Source organism: Sabethes cyaneus, chromosome 2 (assembly GCF_943734655.1).
Source record: "Sabethes cyaneus chromosome 2, idSabCyanKW18_F2, whole genome shotgun sequence".
NCBI lineage: Eukaryota > Metazoa > Arthropoda > Insecta > Diptera > Culicidae > Sabethes > Sabethes cyaneus.
Genome location: NC_071354.1, coordinates 80,598,883 through 80,618,793, shown reverse-complemented (window position 1 = coordinate 80,618,793; position 19,911 = coordinate 80,598,883). Strand labels below are relative to the sequence as shown.

General features: G+C 41.5%; 1 protein-coding gene across 1 annotated transcript; it reads right to left on the bottom strand.

Moving 5' to 3' along the window:
• Positions 1 to 1,768: 1,768 nt before the first annotated feature.
• Positions 1,769 to 15,437, bottom strand: LOC128738518 (ubiquitin-like modifier-activating enzyme 1). The gene is made up of 6 exons (XM_053833722.1): positions 14,370 to 15,437; positions 7,163 to 8,212; positions 4,286 to 4,537; positions 3,919 to 4,227; positions 3,481 to 3,848; positions 1,769 to 3,416 (listed from the first exon to the last, which is right to left on the bottom strand). Exons 1-6 carry the CDS (start codon positions 15,225 to 15,227, stop codon positions 3,002 to 3,004), a joined length of 3,252 nt encoding a protein of 1,083 aa, XP_053689697.1. The 5' UTR covers positions 15,228 to 15,437; the 3' UTR covers positions 1,769 to 3,001.
• Positions 15,438 to 19,911: the final 4,474 nt, after the last annotated feature.

Sequence of the window (19,911 nt, the reverse complement as noted above, 5' to 3'; positions counted from 1 at the left end):
ATATTTGCGATAATTTTCGTACATTGATATTCGAGTTGGTGCTAGCTGGGTAGAGAAGTGTAACGTAATGACTATACTGTTTCCGACCAACGCCTTCTTACTAAGTATGCCATTTTGTTTTAAAGTAACAGATCGATGTCAAACCAAAATGTATTCTTCAATAAACTTATCATGAACAAAATGACGTAATTATTCAATACATTTATGCTTTAAACCAGTGATGGCCAAACTGTGACCCGCGGGCCGCATGTGGCCCTTCGTGATGATTCGTGCGGCCCGCGGACTGATTTCAGGGATGGCAGACTTATGAATAATTTTTTTGATGACATAGGGGTCAGTTGTAGTAAAGCAAAGCAAAGCCTAGGTGCTACACATTCCGTTTTCGAAACTTGACCTTCTGTTTTTATACGACAGACTTCGCAGCCAGCCGTTAGAGTGCAGTACAATTGCAGGGCCAGTTGCTACGATCCTATTGACTCTAACAGCCTCTCCCAGTCGAGATTCGAACATACAACGACTGGCTTATTAGGCCAGCGTCATACCTCGAAGCCAAATGGGAGGCGTCAGTTGTAGTACTACCTCGTGCATATTGTAGATCTGATTGCTTTCCGGTTTAAATCTTGTGGTGATTCCTAAAAATCGGCTTTCGTTACCGCCTATTTTACATTTTGGTATGCGCAAAAATGGTCAGAGGTCATTGCGGCCCGCGGACTCATGGGGCGATCTGATTTGGCCCGCACCACATTTATGCCTGGGCAAGTTTAAACTGTTCAGAAAAATAGATCAGCATAAGCCGAAATCGCAGAAACGATGCAAGCGGCGTGTGAGGGGTACCGCAATCGGTCCCTACTGGAATTTTCTCTCATTTCTTCATAAAGGAGAACGGTTCCTATATGCAGCAAAGTTATTCAGCAGTTAATGATCATTCCGCAGCTGTGCAAAAGTTGACAATTTCGTGATTTCACGACGCTAGTTTTTTGAATGTGTTCTATCTACGGAATCTGTTTATTTGCAAGGTCTTGTTTTCAAAAAATGTGTTTTAGTGGACCAATAACGCTAGGTTGATGAGCAGAAGCTTCAAATTTTCTCACTATGTGTCATTACTGTGCAAACATCTTTCTAAACATCCTGCCCAAGCGAATCAACACACCACATCAGTCCTACTTTCTAAGCTGCCAACAGCTGAAATGATATCATACTACGTTTTATGTGAAAAACATCTAAGAAAACAAGATAACTACTACTCTAGTCAATAGAATGCTACATCATTTAGGAACCATAAAACAATCTTCCGAAACCAACAACCTATATATGGCCGCAATTGTAAAATATACAATTTACTGCGCAGTTGAGCGCCGCCTGGTGACAAACTCATAAAACTCTGTCTCCCAAACGAAAGTTCTTGACCTACTGCTTAACTTTGCTGAAGACAGTAACTTTCTATATAGCCAGGATTCCGAGATATTTCGAGATAAAAAGTGTTGTACAAAATACAACGCGCGAGTATCCGTTTTACGAAAGTTGGCGTGAATAACGGAAGGTTAAAGAAGGAATTCAGACAAATCTATTTTGGTCAACAGAATGGTACACATTTTTTTTTGCAAGGAGTACCTACATTTTCATACAGGAGTGGTCCAATCGGTATGAAGAATAGGCACGAATGTATTGCAATAGTTCTAAATACCCCGAGTGTTCCATAAATCATAGAGGATTTACATGGATCAGTCATCAGTAATCCACTGGTCAAGAAAACATCGTAGGTCATTGCTGCAAGTTCTTTCCTGATCATAATTTATTTATCGAATAGAATATTCTGCTTTCTGTTTATTCATTCTTTGAATGCGAAATGACCAAAGCCGTTGCTATGTAAATTAATGCTCATCATTCAGTAAAAATTGGTTTCGTTCTCATCTTCATTTCTTTTTTTTTATTATTTATTCATGATCATTGCAAAAATCTATCAGCAGATTTTCGTCTTCTATACAATAAATTTTGCAACGCAGGGTAGGAGTGTTTTTCAATAATTTTACTCGTTACTGAAGTTATGCAAGAATCAGAGATGCCTCCAAAATGCTCGTTTTCATCAGTGCACGCCTTGTCCGGGTGATTTTACCACAATAATTGCATTATCCTAAACATCGTTATATATCTAATTCTTCCTCGAATGCTTTCGACAAGAAGCTCTGTCACTAAAGCTAGTCTAGTTAAAGATTTATTGTTACTTCCTTAAACGTTTAGTCAAGTATCTACCATTTCTGGATTAATCCTTATGTGGAAGTGATTGAAAATTTAAAACCAGCTTCGAAGAAATTTTGAAAGAGGACAAATTCAAAATAGTGGATTTCACTGGCAGAATATACTGGAGAAAAAAATCAAAATACCGCGTAATTTCGCAAATAACCAAATTTATCGAGATAATCGTTAAGGTTTAGTTAGTGCCGGATGAAACAATTTAGCAAGCATACAGTAAATGTGATTTGGGCAAAATGTGTCCATAGAAAACAGTTTAGCGTAGCGAATAGATATACTTCAGTGATTGTAATACGTTATTTTGAATGGCATTACAATTACGAAAAAATGGTGATTGCGCAGTGAATTGTGGGCATGATGATGCTATAGATAGGTTAATGTCAAAAGTATGCGGAGAACTTAAACATACAATTTCCTAGCACAAAAAAAACTTAAAGGCATTTTTTGCTTGTTGTTGAGGCAACGATCACTTGCATCAATAATAGGGTCTACTAGCAAACATTTATCGCAGTGACAATTGGACAACGTGAAAAGAACAAAGAGTTAAAATAAATACCTTTTATCGTATTTTCCTTTTCTGCAATAAGATGAGCGAACTATCACGACGATTTTATTTTTCTATTCCTTACTCCAAGCATCTGAATAGTTTCTCTATCATCCGTGTATATGTTTCATTGTGTTAGTGTTTAAAACAATCGCTTAACTTAGATGTGAGTGTGTAAGTGTGCAAAAATGTTAGGGGTATCACACTTTAGGGCAGAACATAACGTACGTAAGGAATTTCTACGTCGTTTCCATCTTCGTCATTGCAACATATTTCGAAAACAAGCGCACGAACGTGCGGTTCGATACTCTTCTTCGAGACGCGCCGAACTACCTCCGACATGGTCAAGCTAAGACGTTCTGTCTTCTTATCTTTAGCCATGAAGAATGCATAGAGCATGCATACGCCTTGCGAGAGCATCGTAATCTGCAGTTTATGTTCGCGTTCGAAATAATCAAGAAACTCCTTCAGCGTCAGCTCACCCTGAACCTCGAAACGATCCCACAGAGTCCAGTCAATGTCGTAGTATGTTTGCTTTTTGGCCGCAATAGGTTCCGAGAAGGTGAATAGTGGCAGCGCCAAATTGATAAAACCATTCTTGAAACGTTCGAGTGTGTTGAAGCTGCGGAGCAAAAATTAAATATAATTTTTAAACGATTGTGATTTGGATTCGAGGTGTCACTTACCCCTGAGCGAGCTTGTACAGCTCGAGCGAAACACAACCGGCTACAAGAGAAGTCGTAGTAGCAATCGCCGGGATGATCTTACCCGCGATAAGCTTCGACTTATGCCGATCTGCCGGAGGTATTTTATAATTAGCGGCACGCAAATTCGAAGCCGCCACAATGAAGTCCATGTGGAGATTGTTATCATCGTCCTTCTCGAACTCGAGCGGCGTAATGGTGAAGTCCAAGCGACCCAACGAAGCCAGCTCCTTTTGCAGACGAGTAATGCGATCCTGGTCCATCTCTTCCCCTGCTCCATTTGCTTCCGCCTGGAGGGCGGCGTCGGTGACGGCAATCTTTACGCCCGATCGAGGGGTAAAATTTGGCACCTATAATTGAGAAGTCGCGATTTTCAAGCATTAAAATTTCACAGTCATTCACATTTTTCAGCTTACTAACCTGAACTTTAGTTGCCAAATCCGCTATACGAGCACGATCCCGAACTTGTGTGATACCAAACACTTCAGCGCGTAAGTTTGCCGTAGCGAAGACGTAATCCAGATGAAGCGGATTCTGAACGTCAAATGTAATCGGTTCCGGGCAGCGCTTCGGACCGGACCAGAACGGAGTTCCTGTAGTAGTCTGTTGGTCGGGTGGAAAGTTGAACAATAACTGACGAATCTGGTTAGAATACTGCTCCTGGAAATGAGTGCGCGCCCATTTGACACAATCTTCAATATTCTTCGGTCTCTCGTCAATAAGAGCGGTCTGCAAGAAAAAACATTTATAAAAACGTTCGGGCTTCTAACTGCAAGTTTGTTTGTACCTTAACCGACTCGAGTGTCTCCAATGGTTGGACGCCCGCTAGCTTAAGCGTTCGATCGATAAATGTCGGATCGGATATGTATTGAGCCGCACTCGAGGCCGACTGTTTGAAGATACCTTCGAACATATCACGGGCCCACTGCAGGGTGTGCTCGATCGCATTCGGGAAATTCTTCAACGTGCAAATCGGGATCGATTTCTCCGGCGGATCCTGCGATGAGCTGTACGATTCCGTGAGGAATGGTACAACAATCTGAATAGATAGAGGATAAGGAAACATTGATTAGGTTTCATTGCAATAACCACAAATAAAGGAAAATAGTTGTTATAGGTTACGCTTGAGCGCCTCAGTAAAAATAAGCAAAACTTTGTGCTTAAACGTCTTTTAAAGACTTGACCCTTCCATATCGACGGACTTCACAGCCCCAGCCACAGATTTTCCAGCCGAGATTCGAAAATATGATATGTACTCTCAAAATCAGAAATGTGGTTGCATTGTATGGAACTGCTAACAACGATTAGGACGTTCTACCTTGCTCATAAAAAGGATCAGGATTTGCCAATATAGAGTGGTAAGAAAATGTAAAAAGCAAAGCCATGGGTATAAACGTCCTTCAGAACTTGAGCCTTCTTTAGCGACAGACTTCGCAGCCAGTTATTAGAGTACAGGAAATTTACGGGGCTAGTGCAAAGATCCTATGAAGTCTGCAACGGCACCGTCCTGCCGAGATTCGAATATACGGCGACTGGCTTGTTAGGCCAGCATCGTACCCCGGAGCTAACTGGGCGGGCAATGTGGTAAGGAAATGTGCAGATATTAAAACAACAAGACCATTAGGGTTTGGCCATTGCAGACATTGGCGACAAAGATCGCGAGTTAAGTATCGCCTACGTTTGAACCGGGAATAAACACTTTTCATCAAAGGTTAACCCACTTGATACGTTTTTTCATTGACTTATCTCCGCCTCCCATATACTTCTAAAGTGCAAGCTTCTTTTTGGTATGAAATGTTAACAGACTGTTCAACACTGCAAAATTCATCCAGTTTTGTAGAGGCAATTATTAGGTGTTGTATAATTTTTGCAACGCTGCCAACTCCAATCGAGCAAATCGAGCGAGAAGCCAACGAGGCCTACTCTCACGCAAGAGAGTTTGATAAGCAAAGCATTCAGCGCTAACGCCGCTCACGCAAGCTTAACCCAAACAGCTGCCCTTGCTGTGTCTACACACTCGCGAACGCACAGCCTCATATCGTCTTTCTGCATAACCCGCTCACGAGTCAAATAACTCGTAAGCAGCCAGCTACGGAGTACGGAGTAATACAAAGAGTAAACGTGGAATGGAACGGGAATTCCATGACGAAATGTCACATGCTTCTTTTTCTTTTGCGGATGGCGTCGATATCATCTGAATCAACTGTAGAGCAACGTAAGAAACCTTCAGATCTTTTGAATTGGAAGCAGCGAGATTGGAACTATTTACACCGCTAAAACGAGCTGTGGGAGTCCAAATTGTGTAGTGCTGAGATGGAGCTGGATGGGAAATGAAATGAAGTAGTAGAGGAAACATATAGCTTGAAACACTCGAGACGTGTGACAACGATATAAGCTGCGAAATAAAACGACGAATTGCAATTGAAATTCTACGAATTACGTAGCCAGCTGTAGTCCCGTAGTTTGCAAATTCGCACAAAACTAGCACGCTACTAGGACGGACGGACATGAAACATGGACGCTAAAGGAAGTTAGTCGCCGAGTGCTTGGGGTTTTTGAGCGTAAAATTCTGCAAGGTTGATGGCAAAATAGGAAATGGAGTCTGGCGCAGACGCATAAAGCACCAACTGTATCAAATATACAAATACACTCAAGTCGCTCTTTACGCGAAGGATACGTTCCGCGTAAATCAAAACCGCCTAAAAAACTGGGAAATTCCGAACTTTGTGTAAAAAGACCGCGTAAATTCCGAAATTCGCACAAGAAAAAACCGCGTAAAAACCGACTTCAATAAAAGTAGAATGTAGCAGATTGCGGTAGGCTGGGCAAGTGGCCAGAATTTCCGACGAGAGAGTAGCCAAAACTAACTATTTTCAGCAAAGTACCAGAAAGAGGCACTTAATGGATGTGTACTGTCGAGAATGATGCACGTTGAGTTGGTGCTTGCGAAGCTGGTGCGACGGGATTGGAGAACGACAGTCCACGACCGACAGTTCTGAAGGACCATAATTCGTTCGACGTAGAGCTACGATCGTATTGACTCTAACAGCCTCTCCCAGTCGAGATTCTAACCTACGACGATTGGCACGATAGACCTGTGTCGTAACTTGATGCCAACTGAGGCAATTTTCAATAACCCTCAAATCCTACAACAGTTGTTGGTATTGGTAAGTGTTGACATTAGAATATAGCAAAACATAAACAAAATACTGCGAACTGCAACTGTATAGGCTTGAGTCAAAGGTTTCCAGGATTTTATAACATTTTGTACACGGCGGGTACAGTGAGGGGACTTTAAAGAAGAACTTAAGGGCCAAACAGAATGCGGTGTCAATCAGTCAATTTGACAGTAAACCCATGAGAGAATAGTCAGAATAATGCTGACGCCGCGTTGACGCAGCGTTCTGCTTGGCCGTTATAATGAAATTATAATTTCTTTCAAATCACGCATGTGAGTTTTCAGTAAAAATTAGTGACCTTAAGTTTTTCTAATTCTTTTTCATCAATCGATCCATGTCCGACAAAATTTCACAAAATCCTTTAACCCTTCAACCCGAAGTGTACGATAATTGTTGAAAACAAAAACAGTAGAATTAAATGGAAAATTTCAATATTTGCCATTTGTTTGCGATTCAGCACATAGATGTTAGTATACATTTTATACCTGTATGTTTCCCATTGTTCCTAGCGTTCCCGATTCCAGCAGCGGCTTTCTGTAGTACACACAGCGACGATCCATATAGATACGAGCGTCAATATTATCCAGTGCGTTTGCAACTCCATCCAATCGCTCGAAGAATGTGTCATCATAAATCTTTTCCGTTTCGACACCCACACGATTCTCGTGAGAAGTCACCTTAATGCCCGGATTCATACGCTTCGCAGCTTCTGCAGCAATGCGAGATTTAGGTTGCTGAACATCGTGCGGCCGGAACAGGAACTGTCGATTGAGATTGCTTTTCTCAATCAAATCCATATCGGTTACGATGATCTCGCCAGCATCGTTGGAGGCTACTCCAATCATGGCAAAGTTTTTCAACAACTCGCATCCGATCGCGCCTGCTCCAACAATGAAGTATTTAAGCTTGCCGAGAACCTCTTGGAACTTGCCGCCAAAAACGGCAATCTGTCCATCGTATCTGGATCCTACAGGTTGGCAATCCTCCTCACCTACCTCGGTCTCCGGCAGACATTCCAGTGCATCGAAGCAGAAATACTGATACAGAGGTGTGAACTTACCAGTACAAGCTTTCAAAACTTCCTGTGCCGTAATGCCGCCAATAGTTCCATTCATCGGACAAAGATCTCCAGCGCATACCTTAGCGAATTTAGTCAGCATACCGTCGTTGATCTCTTCCAGTTTTAGTTCCTTGGCGCGCTCCTTGCAGAGCTCAACAAACTCAACCGCATCCTCGACGTTCCACGGACGCGGCAATCGACCATTTTTCTCCTGGAACCGAGTAAGAACGGTAAACGCCAGCTGCGTATTTTGCGGGTGATCCCACTTGGAGAAATCTGCCATAACGAACTCGGGAGCATTCTCTGCTTCGGCCAGCGATTTAAACGTCATCTGTTTCGGCATCTTGACTTGGGTTACGATGCCACCCCGAATGTAAGCGCTTAGCTTGCTGGTGTCCCCAATGCTGAACGTGTACGGTCCCAATACCTTGATCTTGATCGGTTCGCAACCGTTCAGTTCCGTCATACCTTGTACCTAAAATGGATGAGAGAAATAGATTAATGTTATTTTCGATTATAATTAATAAATAGTTGCAAAAAGAACCATAATTTTCTCGAGAAAACTTATCAATGACAGATTGCTAGACTACTGACAAGGACAGTTATTCCATGCTGCGGGAATTCATTCGTTTCTTCTATCATTCCATCCGTATATAGGAAAACTAGGTAGGTACCGTTATAAAAAAAACTCTGAACTGACTGAACTCATAATAAAGGTGAAGACAACAAAACATAAGCTTGCAGGTTGGCCTAGTTCACTTAACGCTACGAGAAACGCAACCTGCCAAAGCACCCGGAAGACTTCAAATTCGAAGAAACCATCACGAGATTTAAACTATTTTTCGGATGACAAACTTATTTCTTCAAAGCTCGCTATCAGAGGCGCCAGTATATGGTTAAACAGATTAAATTTCTTGGTCACACCATTGGCAAGAATGGTCTTCACCCTGATCTTGAGTAGAAACGCACCGTTACCTAATTTCCAGCTCCAAGGGAGCGAACAATCAAGTTTCACAGACTATTTATTGGCCAAATGAAAGAACTGCGTACGCCTCTAGATCATCTGCTTAAGAAGAATGCACGCTAGGATTGAACCAGCAGTTGCTAGCGGTCCTTCCGGTGCTTCAAGACTATCCTTCTCTCCGATTTGTTGTTCACACACAGACCCCGACAAAAAATCATCGTTGCAGGGGACGCCTCCAAGAAAGCTCTGAGAAGAGTAAAAATGCATTGGTCCGAACCAGCAAGCCGCGGTGCAGTGAAGGGAATTGCACGCGTTTCAAAGTCGCAAACGCCAGCAAAACAGAATTATGGACAAATCAAGAAAGAAACTGGGGCGCTCATTTTAACTGTTACCCATTTTCACAAGATGATTTTCGCCGATCACAATTGTTGAAGATTTTCAGAAGCAAAAGGCGTATTCCAGTTTACTCGGTAAATAGTAAACTCCGAAGCTCCTCCTCTAAGACTTCGACTTCCAGTGTATGCCGAATGCAAGCTTCAGCAAGATCTGCTGTCGCACCGGATAAGTTCTAACATATCTGCCAAGGCTGGTCAGAGATTACAAATCAGCTACAGAATCAGCAGCAGTGGCACTTTTAGTATTATGTAAGTTACATGCAACTCGATTTTGTCGAGTAATCCGACCGCTAAAAAGCTGGTGACAGCTGTCAGCAAATGACAAGTGAGTTTGTTCTGGTTTGGTCTTGCATCGAGCCGCTATGCTATCCGTTCTTCCTGCACTCGAAAGTGCCTGTGTCGAGTCGAGTTGCTCGACATGACTTACGGATGATAGCCGTTTGAAATTTCTTCTCCCAGCAAGACAGCCTGCACAATTTCTAATATTGCATAATGTTTGACAGGGTGACAAAGTCGTCATGCCGGCCATGTTCCTGCAAATGGGTCATTCCATGGGAAATTAACAGTCAAAATTTTTTTTCTCTTCGGAATATTTTTTTTACGTTCTTTGTTAAAAAAAAATCGACACGTATTTTTGTATTTCGATGTTACTGTTGGAATTCGCAAGATATGATTTTTTAAAGTATTGTAATCCGAAAAATCCATAAGATTGCTGTACTAAGTATTTCTCTATCTTATGTATTTACGACGCACTCCTAGTTCACACTGAGTGTTGCACAGAGAGCGCTCTTGGTGCACCACCCAGTGTGAACTGAGAGTGCGCCGTAAATAAATAAGATTGAGCAATACTTAGTTCAGCAAACTTATAGATAATAATTGACTCTACAAATGCCCCATACATAACATTTTCGAATTTTGTTTGGCTGAGGTGTTACAGTTGAATAAGCAACATAAGTGCACGGAGTGCAGGACAGCCCTGTCTGCAGGTTGTCAGCTTCATTCAAAGTCAAACCCTTCTGTGAAGCAAATGAATTCTACATCTGACGGTTTCTCTGTACAATCCCCTGTCGTATATCTTGGCAGGAAAGTTTGCTGTCATGCTCAAGAGGGGAGCTAAGAAGCTTTTCAAGCTGAGAAACATGACTACTTTCCAGCACCTTCAGATTCTGCTGTCAACATAGGCTTTATTTCTAATTTTTGTCGTAGTAAGTAAAATCATTCTAATTTTCATCAATTGTTGGATGGATTTAATGAATACTCCAAAAGTTCCTGTACTGATTTGACTAAAACACACTTATCTTCCGATCCGTGAACTTTGAAATTATTGAAAAGCGATTATTAAAGCATATTGATATTACGCAACCGACTTTATTTCTAAAATTCGTCGTACCGTTTAAAATCCGTTCATCAAAATTTTTCATCGTCCGAACTAAAAATCATAACAATGATTACGAAGCTAGCGCGCATGTATTTGTGTAGGACGGTATGACAAATGTTATTCTGCAAAATTTCTGCAGGTCAAACAAGTTTTCCTGGCTGTAGAATAACGACAATGCCTTGCGTGGGTTATTTTCATTTATGCAAGACGGAAATTAAAACGATTAGCCGACATTTTCTTCTTCGTCGCACGAAAAAACATAGGAAATATGGTTGGTAGGACTTCTTTAATGATAAAAAGCATTTAAATAGACCTCAGCTCACTTTGATTGACCGCGTATGATAGACAACTAACTAAAATATTAGGGTTGCATTGTGTGTCATAAAAATGCTGATATTTTTAATAATTTTTGCTGGATAGGACGGAAATAGGCAATTACGACGAAGCAGCAACATACCCTACTACTCAACTACGAAACTAAACGCTTCTGGTGTCTTTCCACGCTGACCTGTTCGTAAAAGGTTTTATTTGTATATTTGTAAAAAAAGTCAACAGATTTCGTGATGCTACTGAGCTACTTAAAAACTACTGGCTAATGTTCTAAAGCGGATTTTTAGCACGTTGCAGGTGACGTCGAAGTTGAACTGAAGCGTGAAACAGTTAAAATTCCACTGTAAACCAGATATAGTATTAAAGGTGCTGTAATTAGTTCTCCGTTGCGATATGTACGAAAAAGAATTATTCCGTGATAAGCGCGGTCGAACTAAGATTTCGAATCTTTCTACAATCTCTGAACATCTGGTGTGAAGAAAACTCCGATTAAATCTCGACGTATTTGTATGGGGTGCAGGTCGATTAGTCAAGAACGCTGTTCTCAGCTTGGTAGTCGGATCGGTTCGTTCCATGGTAACCTTCGAAGAGCAAAGCGAATGAACCTTCACTGCAGCTGCCACCGTTTTGGTAATACGGCTGCATACGGGAAACCCATATCCCTGAAAGCCTTGTCGACAACAAATGAAACATGTTATTTGAATGTCAATTTGGAGTCGAGTAGCCGCTCAAAATCTTCGACGTACTGTACAAGGCGTAAAGATATACTTGATGGTCGATATTCGAATATTATCAGATTCAGATTTTTCGTGAGTTCGTATCACTTAGTATTTATCGGGGGTTAGTATCAAATCGTTGTTTTAGCTCCATCCAGCGAATATTAATAGCTATTTATGGAGGACGAGAGTAACCGTCAATTCATACAAATTTATGCAAAAAATAGTAAGATCCGGCAGAAGGAACCTGCCGATAAATACAATAACGAGTCAATTCAACAGATACGATTTATACCTCTAGGGCAACGGCCTTTCAACGCCAAGCTTAGACCAGTTTAGACTGTTTAGAGACAATAAGTTATATATTTTGTTGATAGACGTCGAACGCTAGGGCATGAAACCGGCGATGTATTGCTGGACGAACGATGAACCTGCCACGAGCACAACAAACTCGAAGAGTTTCGATTATCCGCGTAAGGCAAAGATCTTTCTTTAATTGTTTACGTCTCTGTTGTTACCCTTCTTATCTAGCCTGTATAAGTAGATTTCCACTCAGATATGAGCTAAATAGAAATCGGATTGAAGCAACCAAGGCATCAATACAGTTCTTTGAAAAGATTGAAGGCCAACTGGATCATACCGTCATGATCGTCAATAGTCAACTTAGTGAGTGACTCACCGAGATTAGGACAACTGGCTAGTGCGGTAGACACTCCTGTTTCAGACAGCCTTTCGTCAACAAAGATCGTGGGGAATTTCTGCGAGAACAATTGACAAACCATATCCCAATCTGTAACAGTGTCGTCTCCAAACAACACGACTGATGATAGACCGTCATCTTTGCGTTAAACACACTAACTTATTTCCAGAACGACTTGGGACTACATTCAAATCTACGCTCAACTTTGCTGAAGTATTTTCGGAAGCAATGCCAACTAAACTTTTTGTATGTTTGTTGAGAGAGCTAGATACCTAATGGTTTCACAGTCTCGAAAATATCATTCACATCCTAGACTGCAGCCCAATCGATGCTGATTAAAACATTTTGGATAATGTAAACATCGGCACGGTTGAGCCATACAGTGGAGAATATCCTTAATAAATGGAGCAGATGCCAACGGACATATTGGAGCCTGGCTTCAAACACTACCAAAGCAAAGATACAAGCATCGTCCGTTTTCGGACGAGATTTTGTTAACCTGTACTACAGCAATCGAGCGACTCATTCGAGATCGAGGAAAACATTGAAGAAATGCCGGAATGTTTGAAATCACCCAAAATGAGCATTCCGTCAGAAGCAGAAGCTGTGGAAGAAATCTCGGAAACCGATGCCATATGAGCCTTAAGAGCGGCGTTCCTTCGCAACTACTCTCGATTTTGTCAGTCAAGTCCAAAGCTGGTGCTTTGGAGTAAACAGATGTTGATCGACTCAATGCATTTAAAGGAGGCCCTAGAACGATTATGGATTGCAATTTCCGGGTAAACTACAATGTTCTACTGTATAGAGGGTGTCTCATTTGCACGCAAGCCAATCAGCTAAACACCGACATGATGGACTGTGGAGTTTCAATTAAGTATTAATGGTGCTAGATAAATTCAACCTCCAACTAATGGTTATCGCTGTTCCTGTAAATAAAGATACTCTACCAATCGCACCTAAAGTTGATCCAGATGTAAATTTAAAAAACGCAGAATCAATCATAAGCCGTTCCCAGTCTCTTGACAAGTCTAACCTTGCAGTCCATAATTGTAAGCTTCCATCTTGGTTGATACCCTAAGCTAGGATCTCTTCTGAAGGGACTTACTGTCAAGGCTCCAAGAATTAAGACAGCCTAAACTTAGTGTCAGTTATAACATTAAAAATTTAAATTGATTCGTTAAACAACCACTAAAAAAGCAAATAGTAATAAATTAGCTGCTGCAAATACCAGTCGTTAGTCGTTTTTTATTCCTGAAGAACACAACAGTGTACAATTAAGGAGAAATGAGCAGTCATTATATTTTCGAATTTTGGAAGCAATCTTTAGAAATGTATTTACTGCATTCTTCTGGCTAATGTGAACGCAGAAAACATATGTTTTCATGAACAAAATTTTGTTTCAAGCAAAAAAAACTTATTTCTCTCTAAAGATTAAATTCTTTTGCTCAGATCGAATCAACAATATAAATATTCTTAGTGCAATAGAAGCCTACATTAATACTAAGTTCACTAAAAACTTTTATGACACTCAAAATCTGTTTAAGCTGCTCATTCTCTGCTCATTATTATTGTTTATATTGCTTGCGAAATAATTAAATTTGATTCTAGACGCTCAGAACAAATAGTTTCAATATTTTAGGGCAGTCTTGCGACCACGCAAAAGTGTTTTATGCAACAAATTGTCTTTCCCATGTTGTATAAACGAACAAAGCATTTCATTTAACATTACTTGGCCAACCCAAGCGCAATCCATCGTCAACATAGCTATAAGTAGCAGAAGATAATGCACTCGACTCGAGTAGTTCGAGCATCGGCAACTCCAAGAAAAGTTTTCAACCTCAACTGAAAGTGAAACTAGTTTTGGGGTTAACATATCGACTTTTTCACAACATTCCCCCGCCCTTCAACCGCCCACCGCAACGAAAAAGGCAATCGTTATTTATTTTTCCCTAGTGACGTCACAGCGTGCAGCGCAGCAATTTATGTTCCGCCTCGCAGTGTTCGCTCGCGCAAAAGCGCTTTTCACTCTTCCTCCTCTTTTATCATCACGCCACCGCCGCGTAGCAAAACACTCATCGCCGTAATTGAAATGAGTCACAAGGCGGAAAAATTACATTTTCAGATATTATTTCACAGAAAAATTGCTTACCTCAGTGAAGGTAACATAATCTCCATCCTCGAATCCATGGCGATTTTCATCCAAACAAGTCACAATACTTTCCACATCACTTGTGATGCTGGCCACCATGGCCGAACCTGGATTGGCTCCAGTCGGATCGTACACGGTGAAATCGACGCCAAAATCGCAGAAAATCTGAGCAAACAGTCCTCTGGTATCGGCCGTTATAAGCGCAATGTTGTGCCGATGGGTTATCTCCGCAATACGATGTTGTTCCGCGAGTGGTGTTAATGTTAGCACCACAACACGGAACTGGCGGAGAAACTCCTCGGTGAGATCTCCAGTGTATGCAGTAGTAGGCACATAGTTGTTCAATTCGGCCAGCTGGCGACAGCTGACCTCCGCACGGTTACTTCCAACGTCGTTTTCCGTGAGGTAGAATTGCGATGACAGGTCCGCTAGCGAACAAAGCGCTTTGTCATGCAGAGTGACAGACTTTACACCACCGAGGATAACATTTTTCGCTATTTCCACACCCAATCCACCGAGACCAGAGATTAGCACATCGGAACGAGCCATCCTTCGCATGGCATCGTGTCCCAGCACGTAAAGTTGCCGCGAGTAGAGTCCCTCGTCAATATCCTGCCCAGCAGAACCTTCAAACGGTGTCGATCCATTGTTGTTTGCCGTCGCCATTACAACTGCTACTGAGTCTTCTTCTAGTTGATGTTGTTGTTGCTGCTGCTGTCCGGCTACTACTGCTGCTGCAGTGGTGGAGGAAGTCGACAACGACGATGACGACGAAGACGAAGGCGATGAAGGCAGTTTCCGCTTTTTGGCGGCTGGGGGATCGACGGCGGAACTGTCACAAAATTCACCACTAGACATTAAGCCGTACTAAGGGAACCGGTGCGTCTCCGTGACGAGACACTGGAGCACCCGTTAGATAAAATAAATATCGCGAAATTAATCACCGCACCAAGATTGAATTTTTTATCCAAATGTCGTCGACAATTGCATCAAATTACACCAGAAAACGCAAAATTTACACCCCGTTCAGGAACGCCAAATATTCTCACTGCTGCTTGCTACTAGCACGAAGCGGCTGGCTTTTGTCCGATTGTTTGACTGGCCAAATGCCGAACAGAGATCGCAATTGAAAAGTCGACGCCGACAAAAACTGCAAGAAACGAGCCACTGAACTGCAACTGACGCAACTGACAGCCACCATGACATTCGTGCGAGCAAGAAGTTTGAAACGTCAAGCTTGTCTGATGCTTGTGTCATACCAGGGGTACCAGATGTGCAGATTATAGCTTAAAAAACTACTTCGGCACCAACCAAGTAGCTGGCAGGCAACCATGTTTTCGATGCCAACATGTTAGCATCAAGGGCATGGTGTGTTGCTATCTCTTTCTCATGTGGGAGTGAAGAGAGCAACTTTCAAATGGTCCTCGGTAAAGGGGAATTCCCAGCAAATTTTTTGGTTCTTGTCAAAATTAACATTTTGGTACCTATGCGTGGGACATCGAAAATGTATGAATTTGACAGCCACTTCACCCCGTAGGTTAGCATTAGCGTAAACGAGAAATCATATATTCGCCTCTCTTCACACAAGTTAGCTCTTCAGCTGTCAGTGGGGCCCACGACTCCTGAGCCCGCCTGATGTTAGCTCTCGTCAACGCAAAGCAAATGAGATAAAGGTGCCAGTTAGCTGGCACCAGCGTTGCCAACCTTCCAGATTTGTCTGGATTTTCCAGATTTTTTTTATGCCTAATCAGACAAAAAAGACGTTTTTCAAACATTGTCTTCCTTTAGATCAAATGACAGCCAGATTTTTCCAGACGTTTTTATTCTCGTTTTCCAGATTTTCTTAAAAACCGGTTGGTAACGCTGGCTGGCACCAACGTACCAACGTTTCAAATGAACCAAAAAGAGGCAATCTGCAAAATGTATAAACAAACCGATGTGAGGGCTTCTTTCCATATATCCACCTTTTCGCGTGCGTAACGGCGGCGAGTGGGTACAACTTTCGGAAAACGTTACCACGCCTTTGGCAACTTTATTCACGTCAAGTTGACATTCATCGAAATTTTAATCAAATCACACCAGGTTTTGGTTGTATTCGGAAATCTACTCATCCTCTTTCTAATGATGCCAATATAGTAAAAAGAAATAAAAAAGTGGTCGAAAATTGCTTGTAAAAATAGTGTATCCGTGCGCGTGTATACACAGTACACCAGTGCAGAGCTGCCACAAATACAGATATTTGTGCATACATAAATTTGGGACCCATCAATTATTTCAGTTGCTTTGATTTCTGGCTCTACTAATGTTCCTGAATTATAAAGTAGTCCATAAACTATTTATGTTATTTAAAAGATTAGATCGAGAAAATTCAATACTCCGGAGAAAACGGCAGGGTCCCAAATTTATGCATGCACAAATATCTGTATTTATGGCAGCTCTGCACCAGTGCGACCACTAACGTAACTTTTTTGAAATGAAAAAAGTTACACAAGTGGTCGCGTCGTGTACTGAGTACACGGCGGGCAATAGCTCAAGTTTATGAAAAGATAGAAGGTTGCGACTTTCGACAAAGTTGCTTATCTAGTTAAGACACATCCGGTGACATACGACAAAGTTCGGAACTGATTCGCTAGATGGCGTTCTTAATAATGAAGAAATTAAACTCATTTAGGAATATTTCAGAACCGTAATGAGCTAGAAAGTTACCATTTACTACAAAGTTGTTTGTAAATACAAGATGCATTTGGTAACGAACACTGAAGTTTGGAACTAGTCCGTTAGATGGAGTATACGGTGAAATTTAATTTATTTGGCGATATTTCCGAACCATTCTTTTCGGCCAACAAATTCTTTTCGGAATATTGCGGAATCATGATGACATAGAACACTGCTGTTCGCTACAAATTGGTTTCTGTAGTCAAAACACGTTAGATAACGCATCGTTATTCATTGCACAATTGATTGCGTTGTCAATTCCAGCCAATCGACAACTCTATGGATTCATTACAGAAGCAATTAATACGTTCAACTTTTATCAAAAGACAAGATGAAGAGCACAGACTGATCAAAATTCTTTTGACGAAGCAATTTCGTCGTCTACATCTTCTAGCCAGAAAGATTACCAGGAAACATGGGCGTAGCGAGGGGGGGGGGTTTGGCGTTCAACCCCCTCCCCCCCAGACGAAAATTTGTTCTACACTTTGAAGCTTGAAATTTCTGCTACTAGTTGACTAGTTGTACGATCCTCGTTGTCGTCGTTAGTCGCATAGACCTCGTGGCTGCATGCAACTCAATCTTGGGTTATTCGTCGCCTATTTCGCAAGCGTTTTAGAAGATGCAAATCGCAAGACCAAGGTGAGCCATCTCGCACGTAGGGCCCCTCTGTTTTCCTTATGACTGTCCGGTCTATTGTAGTTTACCGTATGATTCACCAGATGTCCGTTGGTAATCTCCCCAAGTCATGTCTGCTGCTCGTGATTCACATACACGCGAATCTCGTTATACGTTCACTATTATGGGACGTAAGAACAACCGGTCGTAAACAAGGTGGACGTTAATTCAAATTAATTTAGACGTAAAGCGAGACGACATTAATTCAAATTCCGTACTTACAAATATTGACACAAAAGGAAATCACGTAAAACGTCCATTAACGTAAACAGAGATTGATTCTAGTGTACCTCCGCCGCTCTCCGCTTCCAGCTTTTGCTCTGTCAAATATCGTCCGCAAGTGCGGGCATGTCCTCCGTTAGTATCGTCAAATCCAAAAAAACTATTGGTCTAATAAGGGCTGTGTACTTTGTCAGCATCGTACGGTGACTATCGTTTGCCAGCGGATGGAAGCGTTTTGCGAAGGGCAAAGTAAACTCGATTTTCTGCTTAAATGTGCCGCAAGATCTCCTTATATGTGTTAACCGCGGCCACCAGCGATCCCAACTATTACCGCCCACGAAAAGTGCACGTAGTCTCCGCTTTCAGTCTAGCGCAGATGGCCTCCGTCGTTGCGAAGTTTCGGCCTACAATATCAAAGTTATCTGCGTAGCCAAGAAGTTAACTTCACTGAAAATTAAGTCTCTCATTTCGATTTTGCTCGCCGAATCATCTTCTCAAGGGCCATGTTGAAAAGCATGCAGGTTAAGCTGTCAACTTGTCTCGACTTTTGCCGGGCCTGGAAGAGACTCGATCCTATTGACTCTAATACACTCAAGTCGCTTTTTTACGCGAAGGATACGTACCGCGTAAATCAAAACCGCGTAAATTCCGAAAATCGCGTAAAAAAAATCGCGTAAATTCCGAAATTAGCATTACCTCAACATACCCTAGCAAACTTCCCCAATAACATACTCATTATAAACTGTGCACCTGATTGTTATATAACTAATATGAGTCATTATTAAATTGATATAAATAAAAATATCGTAAGTGTGCTACTTGGGTAAGTTGAATAATGATACTTATCTCTAGGTGAGATATGTGCATTATTCAGTTTGTCAACATTGTCGATGATTTACAAACTCTGTTTTGGGAAAATCGCCAAGAGAATACTATTTGCAAACATTTTGGTGTTCTTTTCCAGACCAGATAAGTCATTTTATCGTTTATTCGACATAAGCTGAGATATCGCAAAAAGAAATATGATTTTACCAACGACATCTAACGGGACAGTTCCGAATTTAACCGATCATTTTCCAATTTGTCTTGTCTAGACACAAAACTTTGTCAAAAACGCAGCCTTCTATCGTATCATGGTCGTGAGATATCATCATAAGATTATAATTTGACCACGTGCGCCACCTAGTGAGACGGTTTCAAACTTTGTTATGCATTACCAACTGTGTCTTGTTCTAACAAACAACTTTGTAGAACACAGTGACATTGATACTGTTACTGTTATGTAACAGTATGAGATATTCCAAAAAAAATCAATATGCTCGTTATAAGCGCCATCTATCGTGCCAGTTCCGAATTTTGTTGTCAGACTGATCTCGTCCAGATAAACAACTTTGCTAAAGACAGCAACTTTCTATCTCTTCTCAGTCCCGAGATAGAGACTCTACTATCGAGATTCTAGAATCATTTATTTTGGTCGCCGTTTGCGCCATCTAGCGAATCAGTTCTCAAACTTTATTGTTTGTTTCCAGATGCGTCTTAAACAGATAAACAACTTTGTCGAAAACCGCAACCTTCTATCTCATGCCAGTCCTGAGATATAGGCAGTATTATTCGCCGTGTACTCAGTACACGACGCGACCGCTTACGTAACTTTTTTTAGCGCGACCGCTCTAGCGTTAAAACGGTTTACGGTTTAGTTAAAAAAAATAATACCAATGTTATATTACAGAAATGTTGCAGTTATTTTTTTGCATTAAATTCATCAATTTAAACCACCCCATCGGCAGGTAACCATGTTTTCGCTGCCAACATCTCGTGTGTGCGAAAATGAGATAGCATGTCAGCACTGCGTTTCACTCAACTGCCAGCAGGCTGATTTGGACCCGCTGTCAAATTTTGAGCCCACGACATGCTCTCGCTGACGTTCACT